The 19437-nt window shown below is 47.1% G+C and overlaps 1 protein-coding gene and 1 pseudogene across 3 annotated transcripts in view; both read right to left on the minus strand.

The window, feature by feature from the left end:
* The window catches only part of FMOD (fibromodulin), a 10830-nt gene extending 4007 nt beyond the window's left edge, over positions 1–6823 (minus strand). The window contains exons 1-3 of one of the 3 annotated variants that reach the window (XM_011931802.1): positions 6367–6425; positions 4869–5013; positions 2633–3618 (exon numbers count right to left, since the gene is read on the minus strand). In XM_011931802.1, coding sequence (XP_011787192.1) covers positions 2633–3618; positions 4869–4942 — 1060 coding nt within the window. In that variant the 5' untranslated portion in view covers positions 4943–5013; positions 6367–6425. Of the gene's footprint in view, positions 1–2632; positions 3619–4868; positions 5014–6366 lie in introns of all 3 variants that reach the window. The other 2 variants (XM_011931803.1, XR_001000608.1) reach the window with 2 other exon arrangements.
* A 2077-nt stretch (positions 6824–8900) lies between these two features.
* Positions 8901–9079, minus strand: LOC105504367 (annotated as a pseudogene).
* Between the last annotated feature and the right edge of the window lie 10358 nt (positions 9080–19437).

Here is a 19437-nt window from a genome sequence, read left to right on the forward strand (position 1 = left end):
CATCTTCCCCAAGCCCATGAATAGGACAGGCTTCTGCGTGGAGGCACTGGAGGACATTTTTCTAGCCCAAATTAAATACTGACATAAGTCTTTCCAAATTCCTACTGGTGCACCCGCCCTACTCCACTGGATCTCAAAGCTTCTGAATAACATTCCGAGCTGTGTTCTTGCCAGGCTGGAAAAACTGAGGGAGATACCGATGAAAGAGGGAAGTGGGGAGGAGAGGACCACGTCTGATTCCCCTGTGCACCCCTGAGCTCCCGTTCTTCTTTTAGCTCCTCTCTCAGAAGGTTGTTTCAATCCCACCTCCACCCACCCCCCTATCCCCAAGTCCCTGACTGGTTTGCAGGGAGATGTCCCTCACGTTTGCTGTAGGAGAAGGGGCTGAGCTTGGGGAGCTGTTTTCCTGCTGGTGGTCTGCATCAGAGAGATATTCCTCACCATTCTCAGTCAGAGATGCCTGGCTCTAGGCCCTTTAGGTCATGGTTCTAATCTACATTGTCTGGGGGACCTTTACCTTCTCTGCGTCTCTCTTTCCCCAAAACAACAACAAAAACTGCCTGTCAACTTTAAAGTGGCAATGAGAAGAAAGGCTAATAATAATAGCTATCATTAGTTTTTAAATTCTATGCCAGGCCCTGGACAAAGCACTTTACATATATTAATTCACTGCTTTAAGGAAAACAAAGCATTGGTGTTATTTTGTCTAAAAAGAAGGCTGAGAAAGGCTAAACGACACCTAGTCGTGGCTCTTGGACTTAAATTCCACAAGAATTAATTTAGGAGTAGACACTGAAAATTTTGGGGTTGTTTGACTGAACAGACAATTTTTTTGCAGGACCTTAGGAAATTGCACTAATTTTATTTTCTGACAAGCATCTGGAAGAGGTGGTCCACCTCCCATCTGAGTGGCAGATGTGGTTCTGTATGAAGGCAGAATGATGATAAGAGGCTGTGATGTGAAGCCTTTTCCACCCTAACTTTCTCTGATTGTATGGGTAGGTGCTAATAGATTCTTTCCCATGACAGCTGCTCTTTGCTGTCACAGTTTCAAGGTCAAACTTGGATGAAGCACAGCATACGGCATGACATTTCTGATGTGACTGCTCCTGGATTCAGAGTGTGTGGCAGGTAAGTAGCGGTAACTGCTGGTGTGATGATAGACAGCCACAAGGAAATGTCAAACGTCTGCAGCATGCAACATATTCAAGATGTCTTAGAGGACCCCTCAACCCCCACCTTGGGAATAAGAAGACCCCAAAGAAAGAGAGGTTTTAATAAAAAAGAGTTTAGGCTGTACATGATGGTGTCAGGCACTTCAAACTAAAGGTCCAGACAGATGCCTCTTTGCTTTGCCCACCCAACTGTCAACTCCCAAATTGCCCTTTGGGGTTGGTGCCTCTCTCACTCAGAGGGCTGTCCAGCTTGTTAACATCTTGCTCAATGACTGATCTGTTCCCTGAGCACAGGGGGAGAAAGGAATGAGAGGGAGAGGATGAGGACTCAGTCCTTCTCAGCGCTTTGATGGTGCTGTTCTATCTCAGCAGGCTCCACTTCAAAGCCCTTTGCCAGTGGTCGCTAATGAGTCCTCCCTTCACCAGAAGGAAGAGGACTTTGCTGACAGAGGAAGGGAGGTTAAATGCTGGCTCAGTACCTTCCAGCTGGGATTAAGACATCAGAGGCCCTGGGGTAACGAAAGCATGTTCTGAATACAAGATCCTAAGACGAAAGGGAGCTGAAAATCAGCTAGATAATTCCATCTGAAATGAATATTTCTTAGAGTCAGGGAGGCAGTCTTTTTTTTTTTTTTCTTTCTTTCTTTGGGCATTGCAGGGAAGTGCTTATGAAACAGGAAGCCCAGTGTCCTAGGCTTGGTGTTAGTCAGGCTCATGTTACCCTAGGAAGGATCCCTGCCCTGCCACCAGGGGCTCCTTGTACTCCAGGAAGAACTGACCAGAACAAGTGCCGCATTCAGCTCTAAAAGGCTGCACATTTTTCTCCACCAACTGTTATGTTTAAAAAACAAATAAACACCAAAACACAAGACCAGGCTGTAGACACAAGAGTAGATCAAGTGGAAAAAGAGAGCTCATCCTCTTCTGGGACAGTGAGTAAGTACCAACCTTCAACTCACCATTCTCCCAAGACAGAAACTTAAATCTCCCTCCCTTTGAACTATTCCCTCCTAAACTTCTCCGGACTCATCTCTTACTGCTCCTCGACACATGACCCCTATCTCTCAGACACATGCAATTTCCCAACTGTCCCCTACATTGACAGGTGACTTGTGAAAATGGCTGGCTCCTTTGTGGCAAGCCTCCGTCCCAGAATGGCTTCATCCTGCATCCCTCCAACCCATGCCCGCTTATCTCTGAAGACCTGGAATGAAACTTACCTCTTCTGGAAAGTCTTCTTCTGTACCAACCCACTCCCCACTGAATTGTCTTAGCACTGCTATTTAGTATAAGTGTATTCTCTTTTGTACAGGGGTGTGGCTTGGTTGTCAGGTTGCTTCATTTGTGTTGTCTGGTTCCCCTACTTCTATTTCTTTTGTTTTGCCACTAGCACTCAGAATAGTGTCTTTCAAGTGAAATAGACAGCCCGTCCCTGCCTCCCTTTGCCAAGATCTCACCATTGATCCTATTGCCTTGGAGGTAGAGGTTCTCCAGGTTGGTGTTGACTGGGGGAATCTTCTGCAGCTGGTTGTAGGAGAGGTCTAGCTCAAGGAGGCTGCTGGAATTGAAGGTGTTGGAGGCCAGGCCATTGTTGGTTAGACTGTTGTGGGACAGCCGCACATACAGCAGCTTGGGTGCCCCCCGGAAGTAGCTATCCGGGACGGTGTAGACGTTGTTGTGCTCCATGTACAGCTGCTCAAGAGCTGAGGGCAGCCCATCAGGCACCCTCCGAAGGTGGTTATAACTCAGGTCCAGCAAGATCAGTGACCGGAGGCCCCTCATGGAACTGCCCACTTCCTGGATCTCATTGTGGTGGAGGTACAAGGCTGTGAGGTTCTCCAGCCCCTCCAGAGCATTGTTAGGGACCCGTGAGATCTGGTTATGGTCGAGATGGAGCTCTCTCAGGGATCGAGGCAGGGGACCAGGCATCCGGGTCAGGTTGTTGTGGTCCAGGTACAGCCTCTCCAGGTGCCTCAGCTTGGAGAAGACCTTCTTGCCCACCTTATCACTGGTGATCTGGTTGCCATGGAGAGCAATCCAGAGCAGCCCTGTGGCATTGTCAAAGACACCTTCCTGGATGGAGGTGATCTGGTTGTTCTGGAAGTACACATACTTCATGCGGGAGGGAACGAAGGGCAGATACTTGAGGTTGCGATTGTCACAGTACATGGCTGTGGGGAAGTTGGGTGGGCAGTCGCACTCCTGGGGGCAGTCACGGGGATCTGGGGGGGATGGAGAGCCATAGGTGTAGGCTGGCCCTTCGTTCACCCCATAGGGGTAAGGCTCGTAGGTCTCATATGGGTAAGGGTCATAGGGATCGTAGTAGGTGGACTGCTGGCTGCGGAGGTAGTGGAACCACCAATGAGGGTCATCATCATACTGGGCCTGGGAGAGGGAGAAGAGCCCTGCCAGCAGCAGGAGGGAGGTCCACTGCATTTTGTCTCTGCGAGAAGAGGGAGAGAACAGAGCAAGCCAGAATGAATGAGACTCCACAGAGGCAGTGAGGCAGAGTAGGCAAGCCTTAGGCTTTGAGCTATGCAGAATTGACTTCAGTGTCAAACATCTGAGAGCAGGAGCCTTGCTCTTGCTTCTTTGGTGCCTCCTCCCAGTCTGGTTCTGCACTTGGTCCAGCCGGACCATGGCTATTTGGGGTGAGTTAAGTGCATTTTCCCCTGGTCATAGAGTCACAGACAGAGTCTTTGAGTGGGAAGGGCTGCATGTTTTTTGGAGGGGCAGATTCTTAGGCGCCTCTAGCACCCTGAAAGTCCTGTGGGAAAGCTGAAAAGCCGACAGCAATCCCTGTGTTTGTGGTGTGGTGGTGAGGATAGTAGTGGAATGCTCTTCAGATCTGAACCCAAATCCAGTTTGGATATTCCAGGGAAATCGTATTTTTCTAAGAGTTCAAGGAGAAAGCCCTTTCCATGTCTATGGGAGACCTCCAGAAGCTGCTTGACACGTCAAAGGGGAAGAGCTGAACTACATCTGGAAAATCTTTTGGTCTCTTGGGCAGGCTGGGAGTTTTTGGTCTTGAGTGTCTGGGGAGGAGTGTGGTCCCTCTGCAGCCACCACAAGGCTCAGGTTGCCCTCCGAAATGCCATCATCTGTAACAGTCTGCTGAGTGAGGAAACTCACTGGTTAGCAGTTTGTGGCTACACATGCAACTTGGCTGGGACAGGGTCTTCATACAGCAGTTACAAATCCTTTCCAGACTGGGGACCCTGGCACTGGGTGTGGCACTTGTCTTCTAAAGCAGGTACTCAGTGTGTGGAGTCTGAGTTACTCTGCTTCTCTCTTCCATGGTGCCTAGTAAGGTGTTAGCACTTCTCATGCTGTACCATGGGCATCATGCAAGAGCCATGTGGGGCCAAGAAAAATGAATGAGGGGCACCAAAAGAAGAACTAGAGATTGGAAATTCTTGTGTATGCTCAAGGGAAAGCGACTTGAGGTGGGATCCTGACATTCCCCTCTCCTTTCCCAAGCTACCTGCTCCCAGCAATAACACCTAGATGACCAGGCTCTGTGTCTAGGTCCCCACATTGCTGGTAGTCTGTTGCTTTTGGGCCTGTTATGCTAATGAGATAGGAACAGGGCAGACTGAAGAGGAAATGTGGGGTCTGATGTCATCTGAGAGGGAAGCTAAAGGTATGGAAGGTAAGAGACTAGGGGTGGCCTGGGTACCCTACCCTGGTTACCTATAGCCAATGCACGACATACTCCTGTGGGCAGTGGGCATCTTCCTGAGTGCCACCCTTGGACAGAGAAACATTAGAACCTTTCTTGGCCTGGAAGAGTCACATACAGCCCTCACATTGCTGTTGGGCCTACTGGGGTTGGCAACTGTAAACAGGAGAAAGAAAGGAGTATAAAAGCCAGCGGCATCAGATCCAGTGAACTGATGGGAAAGACCCCAACTGTGACACTCAACAGAGTTGCCCTCTGACCACCATCCATCCCAGACCTCTCTGTCCCCTCAAAACAGTTTCCTTGGGCCCACTTCATCCCATCAGTTCCTAGGCTGCAGAGGAGCAGGCACCCTGGCTCACCCACAGGCAGCCTCAGGCCTCAGACAAAGAGCCACAGTGTTTTGGAGAAGCTGACCCAACTGCCCACTGCCTGGGCAAGCTGGCTGGTCCCTGGCTCTGGCCAGGAGAGAAGACGAATGGAGCGGCCCACTGCCAACAGAGCATTTTTCCATGCACAGCCCTGGGCTGTTGCAGGACCAAGGTGGCTGTCTGGAGGGCTGGCACAGTGAGCCTCTGTCTCCATTTCTCCTTCTTTCAGACTGGGCATCTTGGCAGACAAGAGCCACCTTTCCCTTCAGACTCAGCTTTCTAGGGGCTGTGCACCCTTCCCACTTTGGCCTCTTCTTACAGCCATGGCTGCTGAAAGGGTTTGATGGGGATCTTATGCCTCTCCTTACCCCACCCCATCTCTTAGCAATGTTGCTTCAGGGTTGCATACTCTTACATTGTTTCCCATAATGCTAGAGGCCCTCCTGTGCTCAGAGTTTCTGTAAGGTCAAAAGTTTCCAGGACTGCCACTCTATCAGTTGGGGGAAGTTTACTCAGGAGCTACTGCTCCTGCTGTAGCTTTCATTTCTTCCCTCCTATCAGTGGAGAAGGTCAAGCCAGAGGCCATCCCCTCACCTGGACTGCATCCCCACCTCAATCCACAGCTCCCTGGACATGGCCAGTTCTCAGCACTTCTTTTTATTCTCTCCCTTCCACTCCAAACACACACACACACACACACACACACACACACTCTACACAATACCTTCCCCCTCTCCCATAATAGCATTTATGTGCCAAACCCCTCTATAAGAGAGATTGCAGGGACATCCAGGTCTTGAAATACCCTTCAGAATGCCCACACTCCCAGCATGGTGCGATTTATGAGTAGCAGGGAAGAAGCTTCCCTAGACAGAAGGTCCTTCACTTTTTCGTGCCTGAGAATTGGAGGTCCCCTCAGCACCCATAAAGGAACTGTAAGAGAAATGTACAGGGCTGGAACCCCTCCCTTAGACACCCTCTTTGCCACTCTCCAGCATCCCTGGGGTCATGGCCCAGATGTGGAGAAGGAGGAATGAAACCTCCCTGCCTCCCCATCTCCCCTATCCCCTACCACTTTTCCTTTATTTCTTTTAAGGAAATGCTAGGGACAAATCCGAAGTAAAACGACTATACTTACCTCGAGTTGAACCTTTCAGAGAGTGACCACGTCCCTCAGTCTGGCCTCCTTGGGTTGGAGAACGTGTGAGAGAGGAAGAGAGAGAGGAGTGAGAGAGTCTACTGAGAGTGTGCGCGTCTGTGCCAGACCAGGGTCCCGCCCCAAATTCCTAATCAAATATTGTGAAGAGGGGCTGAGGAGCCCGGATCCTGGTTTTTTCAGCACTGCTGCAGGGGCGGAGCTCACACTCAACCACGCAAATCCTTCTTGTCCGCCTGACGCTATAAAAATCACCTTTTTTCCACTCACTTATCTTCCCTGAAACATTGGCAGCCCTGGGTCTCTTTCTGCTGAATGAGTTAGTGGCGCCCTAGAAGTTATTTGTACAGTCTCTTGTGAAGCGCCTGGATTTCTCATTAAAGCCACAAAGGCAGATGCAGGGATGGGGAGGGCCAGGGTTTGGTAAGAGACATCTTAACTCCTTCAGCAACCCACAAGTCCCCCCAGAGAGCCAGAACTCACCCTTCTCAGCTCTGCCTATAGACAGGTCATCAGGCTAGTGGGTAAGGGAGCATGCATGACAACGGACAGCCGGCTCTGGTTCCAATTCTACCTCTAAGCAGTGTGGACTTTTCTGGGCTACAGGTGCTGCCCACCTCCACCACTGGAACAAAAGGAAAGGCAGAGACTCCAACATTTGTTGATCACTACTTATGCACTAGCATCATCCACTTCCACTTGATGCTCACAACAAGTTCAGAGCTAATAACACTTACCTTGCTGGGTTGTAGCAAGGACTGTATCAGGTGATGTGCGTGAGGCTCCTGACCTGGCACATAGCTGATGCTCACTCTGTCCTACTCATTTCACAGCCATAACGTTCCTAAGCCAGGGAAAGACAAGGTCAGAGAGCTGGGCAGGAGCTGTAACATGAAAGGACTTTTAGGCAATGGAAATGATTTGGTTTTTATTCTAAATTGTTGTTGTTGTTTGTTTATTTATTTGTTTGAGAAGGAATCCTGGCCAGGTGCGGTGGCTCGTGCCTATAATCCCAGCACTTTGGGAGGCCAAGGTGGGCGGATCACGAGGTCAGGAGATCAAAAAGGAGTTTCACTGTGTCGCCCAGGCTGGAGTGCAGTGGCACGATCTCTGCTGCCTGCAACCTCTGTCTCCCAAGTTCAAGCCATTCTCCTGCCTCAGCCTCCTGGGTAGCTGGGACTACAGGAGCATACCACCACGCCACCACACCCAGCTAATTTTTTGTATTTTTAGTAGAGACAGGGTTTCATCATATTGGTCAGGTTGGTCTCGATCTCCTAAATTCAGGTGATCCACCTACCTTGGCCCCTCAAAGTGCTAGGATTACAGGTGTGAGCCACCCTGCCCTGCCTATTCTAAATGTTTAAAAAACAACACATTTCAAGCAGCAGAAGCCATGGGAACTGATTTGCGTGGGATCTAATTTACATTTTAAAAGCATGTAGGAGGGGCTGCTGTGTGGAGAAGGGAGGCCAGGGTGGAAGCAGGGAGGCTCCAGCCCAGCCTCAAGGAGAGGTAATGGCAGATTGGACTGGTGCAATGAAAGAGCAGATCTTATATTTTAGACAGAGAACTGACAAGGCTTGAGGAGTTAGGAAAAGTCAAGGATGATTCCTAGAATTTTAGTTTGAGCAACTGGGTGGGTGGTGGTAACATTTCTTGACATGGGAAAGGTGACGTGGGACCGAGTTGGGTAGAAAACCAAAGTTATGTTTTGGATATGCTGTTAAAGATGCCTGCTAGGCATTCCCTTGGGGATGCATGTAGACCATTGGACATATGAATCTGAATTTGGACTTTAGAGGCTAAAAGAAAACATTTGAGAACCATTATAATGTGGATCACACAGAATCTTGGTAGTTTAGATAAACTCATGTGTCCTAAATGTTCTCTCCTCAAGTATGTTAACTGGCTTATGTCAACATCAAAGAAACACCTTTATCTTAAAAAAATACCAACTGAGAAACCCTGAGATGACTTGAATTTGAAGAATTTAGAGGTGTTGAGGCAGATGGTCCTTTTGGTTTCTCCAGTAGGTTTCAGCTGTTGACTTAGCATGAGGGCTATCAAAAAGGGCCTTGTCAGGGACCCACTCTTCTCAGAATTTAAGAAGAGATTTCAAAAAGATGAAACTTAATGAATGAGCCTTTTCTGACCACCTAATATAGACTAGGTGGTTTACTTATGTTATCAATGATAACGGTAGATATTTTGCATTAGAATTAGTTTTTTTTTTTCTTTTTTCAAAGTTACTTTTAATACTTTGGGGTGAGCCCCACAGGAATAAAATAACACAGGGAAGGAGTAAGCCCCTACCCGCCACTTCTGGGAGTGGCCAGGGGGAGAGAGGCTACCTGAGGGGAAGGAAGCACAAAAGGGACCCGCTGCAGACTCAGGGCAAAAAGAGACCAGGGGTGCTGTGACCTGCGGGCATTGCAGGAGGAAATGTGACCGTGGTGGGACTGGCTCCAGTCACACAGGTGAAGGGCAGGAGGGTTGGACACGAAGCCACAAAGCTACTTGGGTTCCTCCTTCTTCTTGTTTGCCTTTTTCTGCTTCTGCTGCTTGGTCTCTGAGCCCCTTTGCTTGCGGCAGCAGCAGAAAGCCCATCATCTCGGCATTTTCCCTTAACTGAGCCACTCTGCTTTTTCCTATTCTTCTAGCTGGCAAGCTCACACTGGTTACCACGGCTCATGGCGACGGCAGTGACTCCGACCTGCCTCTGTTGTGTCACCTCATTCTGTCAGGATTAATTTTTTTTTTTTTTTAGTTTTTGACCCTGCATTCAGCCAAGGAATTAGGGTTTTAGTGATATAAAGTGACCAGCTGGTAAGTGGCAAAACAAGGATCTGAACCTTGGTCTACATGACTTCAAAGCACACACAATTTCCTCTGACTCTAGCACAGAGGATTGGCAGAGTGGAGGGGCAATGACTACCTTGCTGTTGAGCTGGCCTCAACTAAGATGGAACTCAATTGTCGTTGCCCAATCTGCCTGAATTCGGGGGCAGGGGAGTTCAAAGGTGAGAGGGGGCTGGGGTATAGGGGTTCTCTTCCTCAGCCCACCCATATTTCATTTCCATTTAATAAATTTGAGCATATACTATGTGTCAAGCATGATCCTAAGTGCTGGAGACACAAAGAATAATGCCTGCTTATAATAAAGCAGATCTGGATGCAGCGAACTCTGACCTCATGAGTGAAGCAGAAAGGCCTGACCGTGAAAATGCTTATGAATAACGCACGGATAACGTTCTAGTCATTTTTGAGTCCAGAAAGCAGTCACTTTTCAATGGAGGACACTGATCTTGGCAACCGAACCTGGGAAACACTTTTAAATGAGCCTAGATAGCCTGGACAGATTCACCACTGAGTACAGATGTTTATTTTTTTTAATTCCAGCATGCTGACTAATTCTGCATTTACTAACAATGAAAGTTAGTAAAGTCTGGGAACCGAATAGTGACAGGATTCTTCCCAACCAGGCACCACAAAAAGGCAGTATCTCCATGGGATTTTTGGCCATTTCTAAAGCAGTGAGAGGTGCACCAGGTCTTTAGCTATCCATCCGGTTTCAAGGCAGGCATGGGATAAAGGAAGGATGGGAAGGGACGATTGGGACCAGTTCAGGAGGCAGAGTTCCAGGGAATCACTCACTGTTCAAAAGTTCCTTTCTCTAACCTTTAGTGGAGGTTTTTACCTCCATTTTGACCACTGCTGCTTTGTTTGCCTGGTTCCTGGATCTAGGCCCGCAGAGCTTGTCTTCATCATGGGAAGCCAAGAATGAGATATTGATGTCCACCAGATTGCTTGCTGAGGGAGTCCACATGTGAAGGAGGACACCAGTATTTTCTAGGGGGTGTCTAGCCAGCACTATGCAGTCACTAGACTAAAGAGAGAGAAAATGTCATGCATTTCTGTAGCCCCTGTCCCAGCTGGGCACACAATGCGTTGGCACTTAGTAGGCAGTCAGTAAAGGGTTATGAAAGAAATTGTATTTTTGGCTCCCCACAGAGTCTGTCTGTCTTCAATACTCAATGCTGGGTGGAAAAGCCACCACCAACCAGGCCAGGAAAACCTTTAGACTTTCCAGGGGTTCAGGCCACTGCTATTTCCTCCCTACCCAGAAAAGTACAGGTTAAGCCACAATCACTAGGCAAAGTTCATTCTGATGCTAGACCCACCCTGTCTGGGAGAAACGAAGTCCCTTTTGACTCAAGTTCCCACCAGCAAAGGCACAGTGACGTTCTTGTGGCCACCAACCCCTTCCTTCCTCCTCATCCCCCACAAGACTCAACAACCCTTGTTTTCATGACCCAGCCTCTGATCCCAGATAACTCAGGGAAGGTGGAGGGTAAGAGGGTATGACTGAAAATCCATCCAACCAGATTTCTTGAATTGAATATACAGAAGTCAACAGAAAGATGACCATGGCGATATTATATAATCCAGACCCTGCTGCTGGCCCATCCTGAAAACTCTTGATGCCAGCAAGGGAGTTTTTCCTAGTCTGATGTTTCAATGGGAAGTCTTGGCTACATTGGCACCCAACAATGGTGTCCTGAAGCTTCCAAGAGAGATGTTTTTCCCTATTCCCTTGGCACCAAAGGGTCATTAGAAGTCCTCATCATGGAGAGTGTCCTCTTTCCAGAAGGATGAGAGCCATGAAGATGTTGGAGCTGGAGAAATACTTGTTTTCTTTGAACTGCAGTAGGAGAAAGACCTCAACTTCCAAGTTCTAGGAGATGCCTGAGGGTTTTAGAATTTCCTTTTAGCAATAAGTTGTTTAAAAAGAAGACAGAGAACAACCTCTCTCTTTTAATGGATAGCATTTCTTATTTTTACTGTGTGTTTACTGCATGCTTGATATTGTTAACATGACGATGACATGATGGATTCCAGAAGACCTCTTTGTAGAAGGTATGAGTGTATTTGAGTCAGGAAACGGGGGTCATTCAGGGAGAGATACTTGAATAAGGAAGGAGGCAGAGGGGATAACCTAAAACCTGAAGGCTGGAGGATTTGACCATTCAGTGACTCTGTACGTGATGTTCACCTTTGTTCCGCAAATGAACCAAGAACTAATGGTGTCCCTCAGACTGTGCTGAGGGCTGTTGGAAGAAATCAACATAAGACAGACCAGCTTCTAGGATGCTATTAAGGAAATTACATGACTGCAGGAGAGAACAGACCCAGATATTAGCTCTAACATGCCAGTCCTACATATTAGCTCTAAAATAGTTTAGCTCTAAGTTAGCTAAAATACCAGCTACCATTTCTGAGATTCTCACCACAACCCTGAGATAGGTATTATCATACCTTATTTTTACAGATGAGGAAATCGAAGTTCAGAAAAGTTAATTAATTTGTTCAAGATTGGATAGTAATTAAATAGCCAAGTTGGGATTCTAAACTTAGGTCTGGCTGTTCCCAGAGTTTGAGTTTCTAACCACTATGCTATATAGAATCTCCAGTGTAGAGGAAAAAGCATGGGCTTGGAATGTAGTTATATTCTCAAATTCCAGCCCTACCACTGGCTAGCTCTGTGACTTTGGGCTAATTACTTAAGCATCAATGAGACACAGTGTCCTCATTCATAAAATGGGGACAATAACCGTAACCTTGTTAGCCATCAGGAGGATGAAATGAGATAAAGAGTAAAGGCTCCTAGTAGAGAGGCTGCCATGCGATGGCCCTTCGGCAGCAGCCACTCTTGGTTATTTTAATAGATTGGAAGCTCCCTGAGGAAAGAGGCAATGACGTTGTGCCTTCAAAAGTTAGCACAGTGCTTGGCCAAGTGCTGGTCTGTGGTAGGCCCATTCTAACCCTTAGTTGAATAAATGAAAGGTGAAGAAGTTAGACTTTAACAAAGACTAGCAAATCTACTTTGGTAACTTAAACCAGAGAGAAGCTAGCCAAGGGTACAGCAGGACTTTTGGTGACTGGAATCATCAAATCCCCAAGAAGAGCAAGAGAACAGGGAAGGGTTGGTGCAGAACTGTCTACAGCTATGGAAAAATATCTTCAGGGGATAGATAGGAAAATATTTTACTTACACAGGGTATATTACTCTGTCCTCAAGCTGCTGTGAAGAAATACCCGAGACTGGGTAATTTATAAAGAAAAGACTCACAGTTTAATTGGCTCACAGTTCCACATGGCTGGGAAGGCCTCAGGAAACTTACAATCATGGCAAAAGAGAAAGCAAACATGTCCTTCTTCACGTGGTGGCAGGAGAGAGAAGTCCTGAGTAAAAGGGGAAAAGCCCTTATAAAACTATCAGATCTTGTGAGAACTCACTCACTGTCTCACTGTCACAAGAACAACATGAGAGGACTGACCCTATGATTTAATCACCTCCCATGAAATACCTCCCACAACACATGGGGATTGTGGGAACTACAATTCAAAAAAAGATTTGGGTGGGGCACAGAGCCAGACCATATCACAGTGGGTCATGGAAAAGGTCAGCATCGAAGAGCCAAGTACAGAGCATCCCAGAAGAGATGTCCTGAGTCTTAGCAGTTTAAGAATCAAGTTTCGAGTTGGGGCAAGAGTTGACCAAGAATACCATTTAAGCAGTAGCATCATATGAATTCTCTTGAGCAAAGGAGACAGGGTAGCTCCTACCTGGGATGGGTGGGGACATTTCTTTAAGGTGAGAAGCATGACATGTCCCATGTGCCCATCCAAAGGTCTAAGAACTTGGATTCTAGTTCCATTGGAGTTCAGTGAAGACCCAGAATAATGACCCCTAGTAATGTGTGAGATTTCTTTAACTCTAGTTTCTTCCATTGTCTGTTTGCCTGTGTATAGTCCTTATGGTAAAGCAATAGTTAGACAGTTTTTTTTAAGATAAAGAAAATCTCTTAAAAAGAGGGATCTATTTAGGAAAGCCAATGTATCATTGTTGTCTTGGAAAGGGAGTGGATTTTGGGTCAGACGGAATGGTTTGGAATTCTAGAAATCTAGAACATTTCCTTAATTTTTTTGGTCCTCAGATTCCTTATGTGTAGAGTGGGGATGACTAACACCTATCTCAGTGGGTGGTTTTGAAACAATTGTAAGTATCCAGTATACATCTGGCATATGCTAGATGCTTAGAAAGTGCTTGCCTTGGGTGTTTGTCCAGAGACTAGTTGGTGGGTAGAAAGGAGGACCCTATGTCCTAATCTATTGAAAAATCGAAGGGAACATTATTTTAGTAGGAATGTAGGTGGTGGCAGCTTGGAAAGAAAAGAGAGGACATACCTGACATTTGTGAAACAAAACAGAAGTAGGGATTTAGCAGACCCAAAACCTCTAAGCTTCTGACAGTACAGCCCTTCATTTAAGAGGGATGGTTCTCTCTCTCCCTCTTTTTTTTTTTTTTTTTTTTTTTTTGAGAAAGGGTCTCACTCTATCTCCCAGGTTGGAGTGCAGTAGCACGATCATGGCTCACTGTAGCCTCAACCTCCAAGGCTCAGGTGATCCTCCCACCTCAGCCTCCCAAATAGCGAGGACTACAGGTGCATGCCACCACACTCAGCCAAATAAAAGAGGAATGGTTTTTAGCCTTGGCCACGAATCAGAACCACCAAGGAGCTTTGGAAAACACCTACACCCAGGCTCCCCTCCAGGTCAGAATCTCTGCAGACGGTGCCTGGCATCCTTTTTATTGATTGATTGATGATTTTAGTGTGTAGTCAGGTTTGAGAGTGCTATCCAGAGGTGAGGTGACCTCTAAAATAATCTTTAAACATCTAGCTCCGAAAAGAGGGGTTGTTCAAACTTTTCTTTAAGAAGTAACCAGAAAGGGATAGAAGGATGATTGTGTACCCCCAGGTGATCAAGGGGCATAATCTAAAGCAGCCCACTAAAGACAAAATCTCACATTTGATGTTAACAAATCATGCAAAGTTTGCGTTTTATCTTACCAAGCATTCATGTTTATTTCAATAGAATTTCCCTGCTTCCCAAAGCTCCTTGAATAAAAATGGTTCTCTAGACCCACCATGCTTCTCTGGGGTTTTATGAACTGCTAGCTATCCCAACTTGAGTGGCACAGTTTTAGGCCGTTCTTCTTGACTGGTCAGGTCCTCAGCCACCGGAGGGAGAGCTCTGAGAGCTGCCTGTTTGCATCTTGGGAAAGCACCTTGGCTGTAGGGTTCCTTGGGGCAGGAACTCACATACCCATCTCCCTATGTCCCTATGTCTTTTGCTGCAGCTTCTTGGGGGGCACTGTTGCTTCTTCCATAACTTTCCTGCTGGGAAAACTGCCAGATGGCTCCCAGCCAGGCTGCTTGGTAAGCTTTGTGAAGAAATAAATTCCTTTCCCAATCCCTATGAGGCTGTATTTCTAAGAGAATTTGCAAGAATAGAAATTGTTTTGATCTTCAATCAAGATACAGAAAGATTCACTCCCTCCCCCATCTCCTACTTCTTAAATTTCCAATCACTTTAAGAAACACACCCTGTGGGAGAATTTGCTTCTCCCCCATCTGCCTGCCAGCAACCAGCCTCATGAGAAGTTCTCAAACTTCACCACCTTAAGGCATTTCTATCTGGCCTGCTACATTTTTTCAGACCTACCCCTCTCTCCATTGGCCCCTCTTTCTCCAGCTCCCCATTTCATCAATTTCAATGAAATAGCATCTTCTAAGGGCAAATGCATTCTGGTTTAAGGAGATCACTGGGGTGTGGGGTATAGGATTAGAAGGAGGTGCCTTCTTTCTGGAGAACTAGAAGAGGGAATGAATATTTTTTAAGACTCTAGACTAGGTCCTCTATCTATATCATTTCAATCTTTTGAATCAATTCATCATTTGTTTTTGTTTTGTTTTGTTTTTTAAGATGGAGTCTTGCTCTGTCACCAGGATGGAGTGCAATGGTGCAATCTCGGCTCACTGCAACCTCCACCTCCCAGGTTCAAGTGATCCTCCTGCCTCAGCCTCTGGAGTAGCTGGGACTACAGGTGCGTACCACTACACCCAGCTAATTTTTTGTATTTTTAGTAGAGATGGGGTTTCGCCATGTTGGCCAGGATGGTCTCGATCTCTCTACCTAGGGATCCGCCTGCCTTGGCCTCCCAAAGTGCTGGGATTATAGGCATGAGCCTCTGTGCCCAGCCTCAATTAATCATTTGAATCTTCGATGAACTGAGATTTAAACACAAGCCCAGTACCTGGAATATAGTACCAATGAATGAATGAAAGGATGAACAAATGAATGGATGGAGTAAATTGGGACCAAGGTCAGGGTTCTTTTGACTACAACACCTGCCTGAGGGCCACCAGGAGCTGTTGTCAGTGATCCTTCTCAGAGAAATATACAGAAAGATTATCCTGGGCTTCTCACAGCCACTGCCAACTCCTCACCATCCATGCTTCTCTTGCTGCCAAGGATCCCTCCTCACCAATGGCGGAAAGGAGTGGCTGCTGAGGCACTCAGCATTTGCCCTGAGACCTGCATGACAACCCATACTTGTCTGAAAGAGTCAGCTCTCCCCACCTGGGAATGCGAGTTGAAAAAGAGCTCTCCCAGAAAGCCTCAACTCCAGAAGATCTGCCCCTGGGGTCTCCATGTGGCGTCCAGCTTCCTGCCAGATTGTGGTGGGCCATAGCAGGACCCACCCTACCTACTGCAACGGGCCTGTCTTACCCTGTCCTCTCTGTCCGCCAGAACCAGGTTTCCATGAAAACCAAACCTGGAGGGTACATAAGAGGAGGGCTTTTCCTTTTTAACCTTTTCTTTCTTTCTGTATCCTTGCCCAATTCTTTGACTTTGGCCCTGGTTTTACTGACATTACTGAAGGAACAGCTCCCCCAGCTCTGCACCCATGCCTAGGACATTGTAGATAGCAGTTTGATAAACTGCACTGAGTTAACAGCTGCCAGACACACCATCTTGCCTCAACAGGAGGGAAGAGAGCCGCAGGCATGACTAGGAAGGGAGCCGAGGAGGAGGCAGTGAGGAGTGGGAGGAAGCAGGGAGCAGGAGGCGGTCCTCTAAGTCAGAAAGGCCTTGGTCTGTAGCTGGCTACTGTGGATTTGCAGAAGAAGAGGAGCTAGCATCACCAATTAGTGGGATTTGACATGAACAAGTGCTGTTATTTGGAAGGAAATAAAGAATTGAAAGGTTAGTAGCTGAGAGATGTGCTTACCTAATCATACTGTTATCCTTAGAGACCTGTGTCTGCAACCCTAGACTGGGAACCCTGTGGAGGCTCAGAGATGTGTGGGGATATCATCAGCCAGCATTTTAAGTAAGTGGAAGAAGTGACTGGGGTGCAGGCACAAAGTTGGTGCTTTAACTAGTGTCTTCTCTGCTGTGTGAGACCCTCTTCTAATGTAACATAGATGAAGGGATGGGAAGGAGCACCAGCTGGCTGTAGGTAAAGGCAAGTCAGATTGTGTTCCTATTTTTTCTTGTTTCTTTCATGCTTACTTCCCCTCCCTCCTCCTCTTTCTTCTTCTTTTTTTTTTCCTCCTGTCTTCTTCCCTCTCCTGGCTTTAAGCTGGATGCCACTCCAACTACAGAGTACCACCTCTGACAAACCCTCTCCTCTCTTCTGTATTCTGTATACAGAGATGAGTGTGTGTGTGCGCGTATGTGTGTCTTTTCACATGTGTAGGGGAGGGCGATGGGTCAAGCAGTTTGACCGGCTTGTACTGGCTCCCTCTCCTTTCCCACAAAACCTCATCCAGACCCCTGTCTGTGCCATGATCGAGGCAACCACATAGCAGCCATTGAGCTTGGCACAGCCGTCAGCTGCCAGCAGCTTCTCATGAAGCCTCAGTACCTCCCAGGCCTGGAGGAAATGCAAGGAGACACGAAGGAGCCATCATCTAAGGCCCATGGCATCCGGGAGTTGAGTGGGCTTGGCCACCAGGTTGAGGGAACCTTGAGTGCTGCTGGCAGGGCCTCTGGCAGTTCATGTGGTAACTGCAGCGCCAACCCAGGGCAGAGGAGCCCAGTGGCATGCACTCACTTCCTCTCTCAGCTTTGCAATTCAAAGGGGTCACCTGGTCCAATTTATCTAGGTTCATTAGGGTCTGCGACCTCAGAAGCAGCAAGGTAGCTGATCCAGAGTTGGTGACCAGGTGCCTGCTAGACCTCTGTGTCCTGATGAGGGACGGGGGATGAATATAAGAGAGCTGATGACTCCTCCTCCTTGGCAGTCTAAGAAAGTAGCCTTTGCCTGATGAGTCAGGAACACCACAACACTGCCCTGTCCGCTCAGCCCTGCTGGGATCTTTATGTAAAGTATAAAACCCAGTGCAATCAGTGGAGGAGGCCTGGATACCAGTCCCAGAGTGCTGAGAGCAGCAGTGATTCAGCCACCCCTCTTCCCATGGTGCATATCCATCCCTACCAGGCCCTGGCTCCCCTTCTTATCCCTGCTTCTCCAGGGACCCTCCTGAAGGGAGGCAGGAGTGGAGATCAGCTTGGAGATCAGCTAGGGAGAAGGAGCCAGGGAGTATGGCACACTATTAATTAGCTGAAAGCAAATCCCTCCTGCATAATGCATTATGGCCGCTGCCTCTGCAGCCTCCCACTCTCCACTGGCCTGCTGCTTGCTATTGTCTCTGGAGCCTGTCTCGCCTTTATCGGAGCCATGATGAAGCATTGCTGTGTAGGAAGTGGCTTGGTGCTAATAGAAACTCATCATGTTCACTGATAATCCTCCATTGCCTGAGATGGGTCAATTAGGAGCTCTTGGGCACATTTGCTTACTGCAGAGGGGGCTCCATGTGGGAACTGTGTGCTCCCTAGCACCACAGCCTGTGGGCACATCAGTGTATGCATGGGTAACATATGCCTCTGCAGTTTGGCAACAACACTGACCCAGGAGGCTGAATTCAACCATATGTAGTGGAGCATGGCTGCAATATGCTTGTGTGGGAAAGTTAAGGCAAGCTGCCCCGTTCCTTCTCATTTTAGAGGAATGAGTTAGCTGGCGGTTGTTTATCTGTAAATAGTCAAAAACCAAAAAAGCTAAACAACCTGCAGAGGGTGCTCCACATGGAAACTGTGCTCCTGAGCCATGACTTTAAACAGTGCACAGACTTCCACAGGGACAGGTGTTTCTATCTTTTACTGAGGTGAAGTCCACATAATATACAATTAGCAATTTTAGAGTGTACAATTCAGTGGCATTTAGTGTATTCCCAATGTTGTGCAGCCACCACCAGTCTCTATTTTCAATTTTTTTTGTGACTCCAGAAATACACCCCATGATTCTCTGGTAATCATTAATCTATTCTGTCTCTATGGATTTACCTATTCTGCATATTTTATATAAAATAAGTCATAAAACATGGGATTCCGTGTCTGGCTTCTTTCACTTAGCACAATGTCTTTAAGGGACATGCGGGTTTTAGCATGTATCAGTACTCCATTCCTTTTTATGGCTGAGTAATATTCCATTGTCTGTATATACTATGGCTTGTTTACAGTTGTGGACATTTGGGTTGTTTCCACCTTTTGGCTACTTGAATCAAGTTACTATGAGCATTCATAACAAGTGTTTTATTGAGTGGCTTGTTTTGTTTCAATTATTTGGGGGTGTATACCTCGGAGTAGCATTGCTGGTTCAGTGGTAATTCCGTTAAGTTTTTGAGGAAGTATATTTTTTATTTGATCTTCACAGCATCTCCATGAGGTAGAAAGGACCGATATTACAGAGAATGCATATTAAACATCCACCTCATCACCTAGCACATAATATGTGCTCAATAAATTAAAAATTATTACTATTGTCAGATGCAGAAACTGAGACTAAGAATGGAAGTGACTTGCTCAAGCACACTGTAAGTAGCAGATATCAGAACTAAATGGAAAGCTTCCAATTCCTAGTCCATAAGGCCAGTCTTCTTGGAACTCAGGCCATAATTTTTTTTGTTTTTTGTTTTTTTTCCCCAGAAAACAGCCCTAGTATCATGAATTTCCCCATGGGCTTAGAGATCTAACCCACTCTGGCTTAAGGAAAACAGACAGGACAACTGAGCAGAGATAGCCCTTCCATCCAGTCCTGTAATGATCTTGCCTTTTTCCAGTGCCTTGGCCGCTGCA

Source organism: Colobus angolensis, unplaced genomic scaffold, assembly GCF_000951035.1.
Source record: "Colobus angolensis palliatus isolate OR3802 unplaced genomic scaffold, Cang.pa_1.0 Scaffold91, whole genome shotgun sequence".
Lineage (NCBI taxonomy): Eukaryota > Metazoa > Chordata > Mammalia > Primates > Cercopithecidae > Colobus > Colobus angolensis.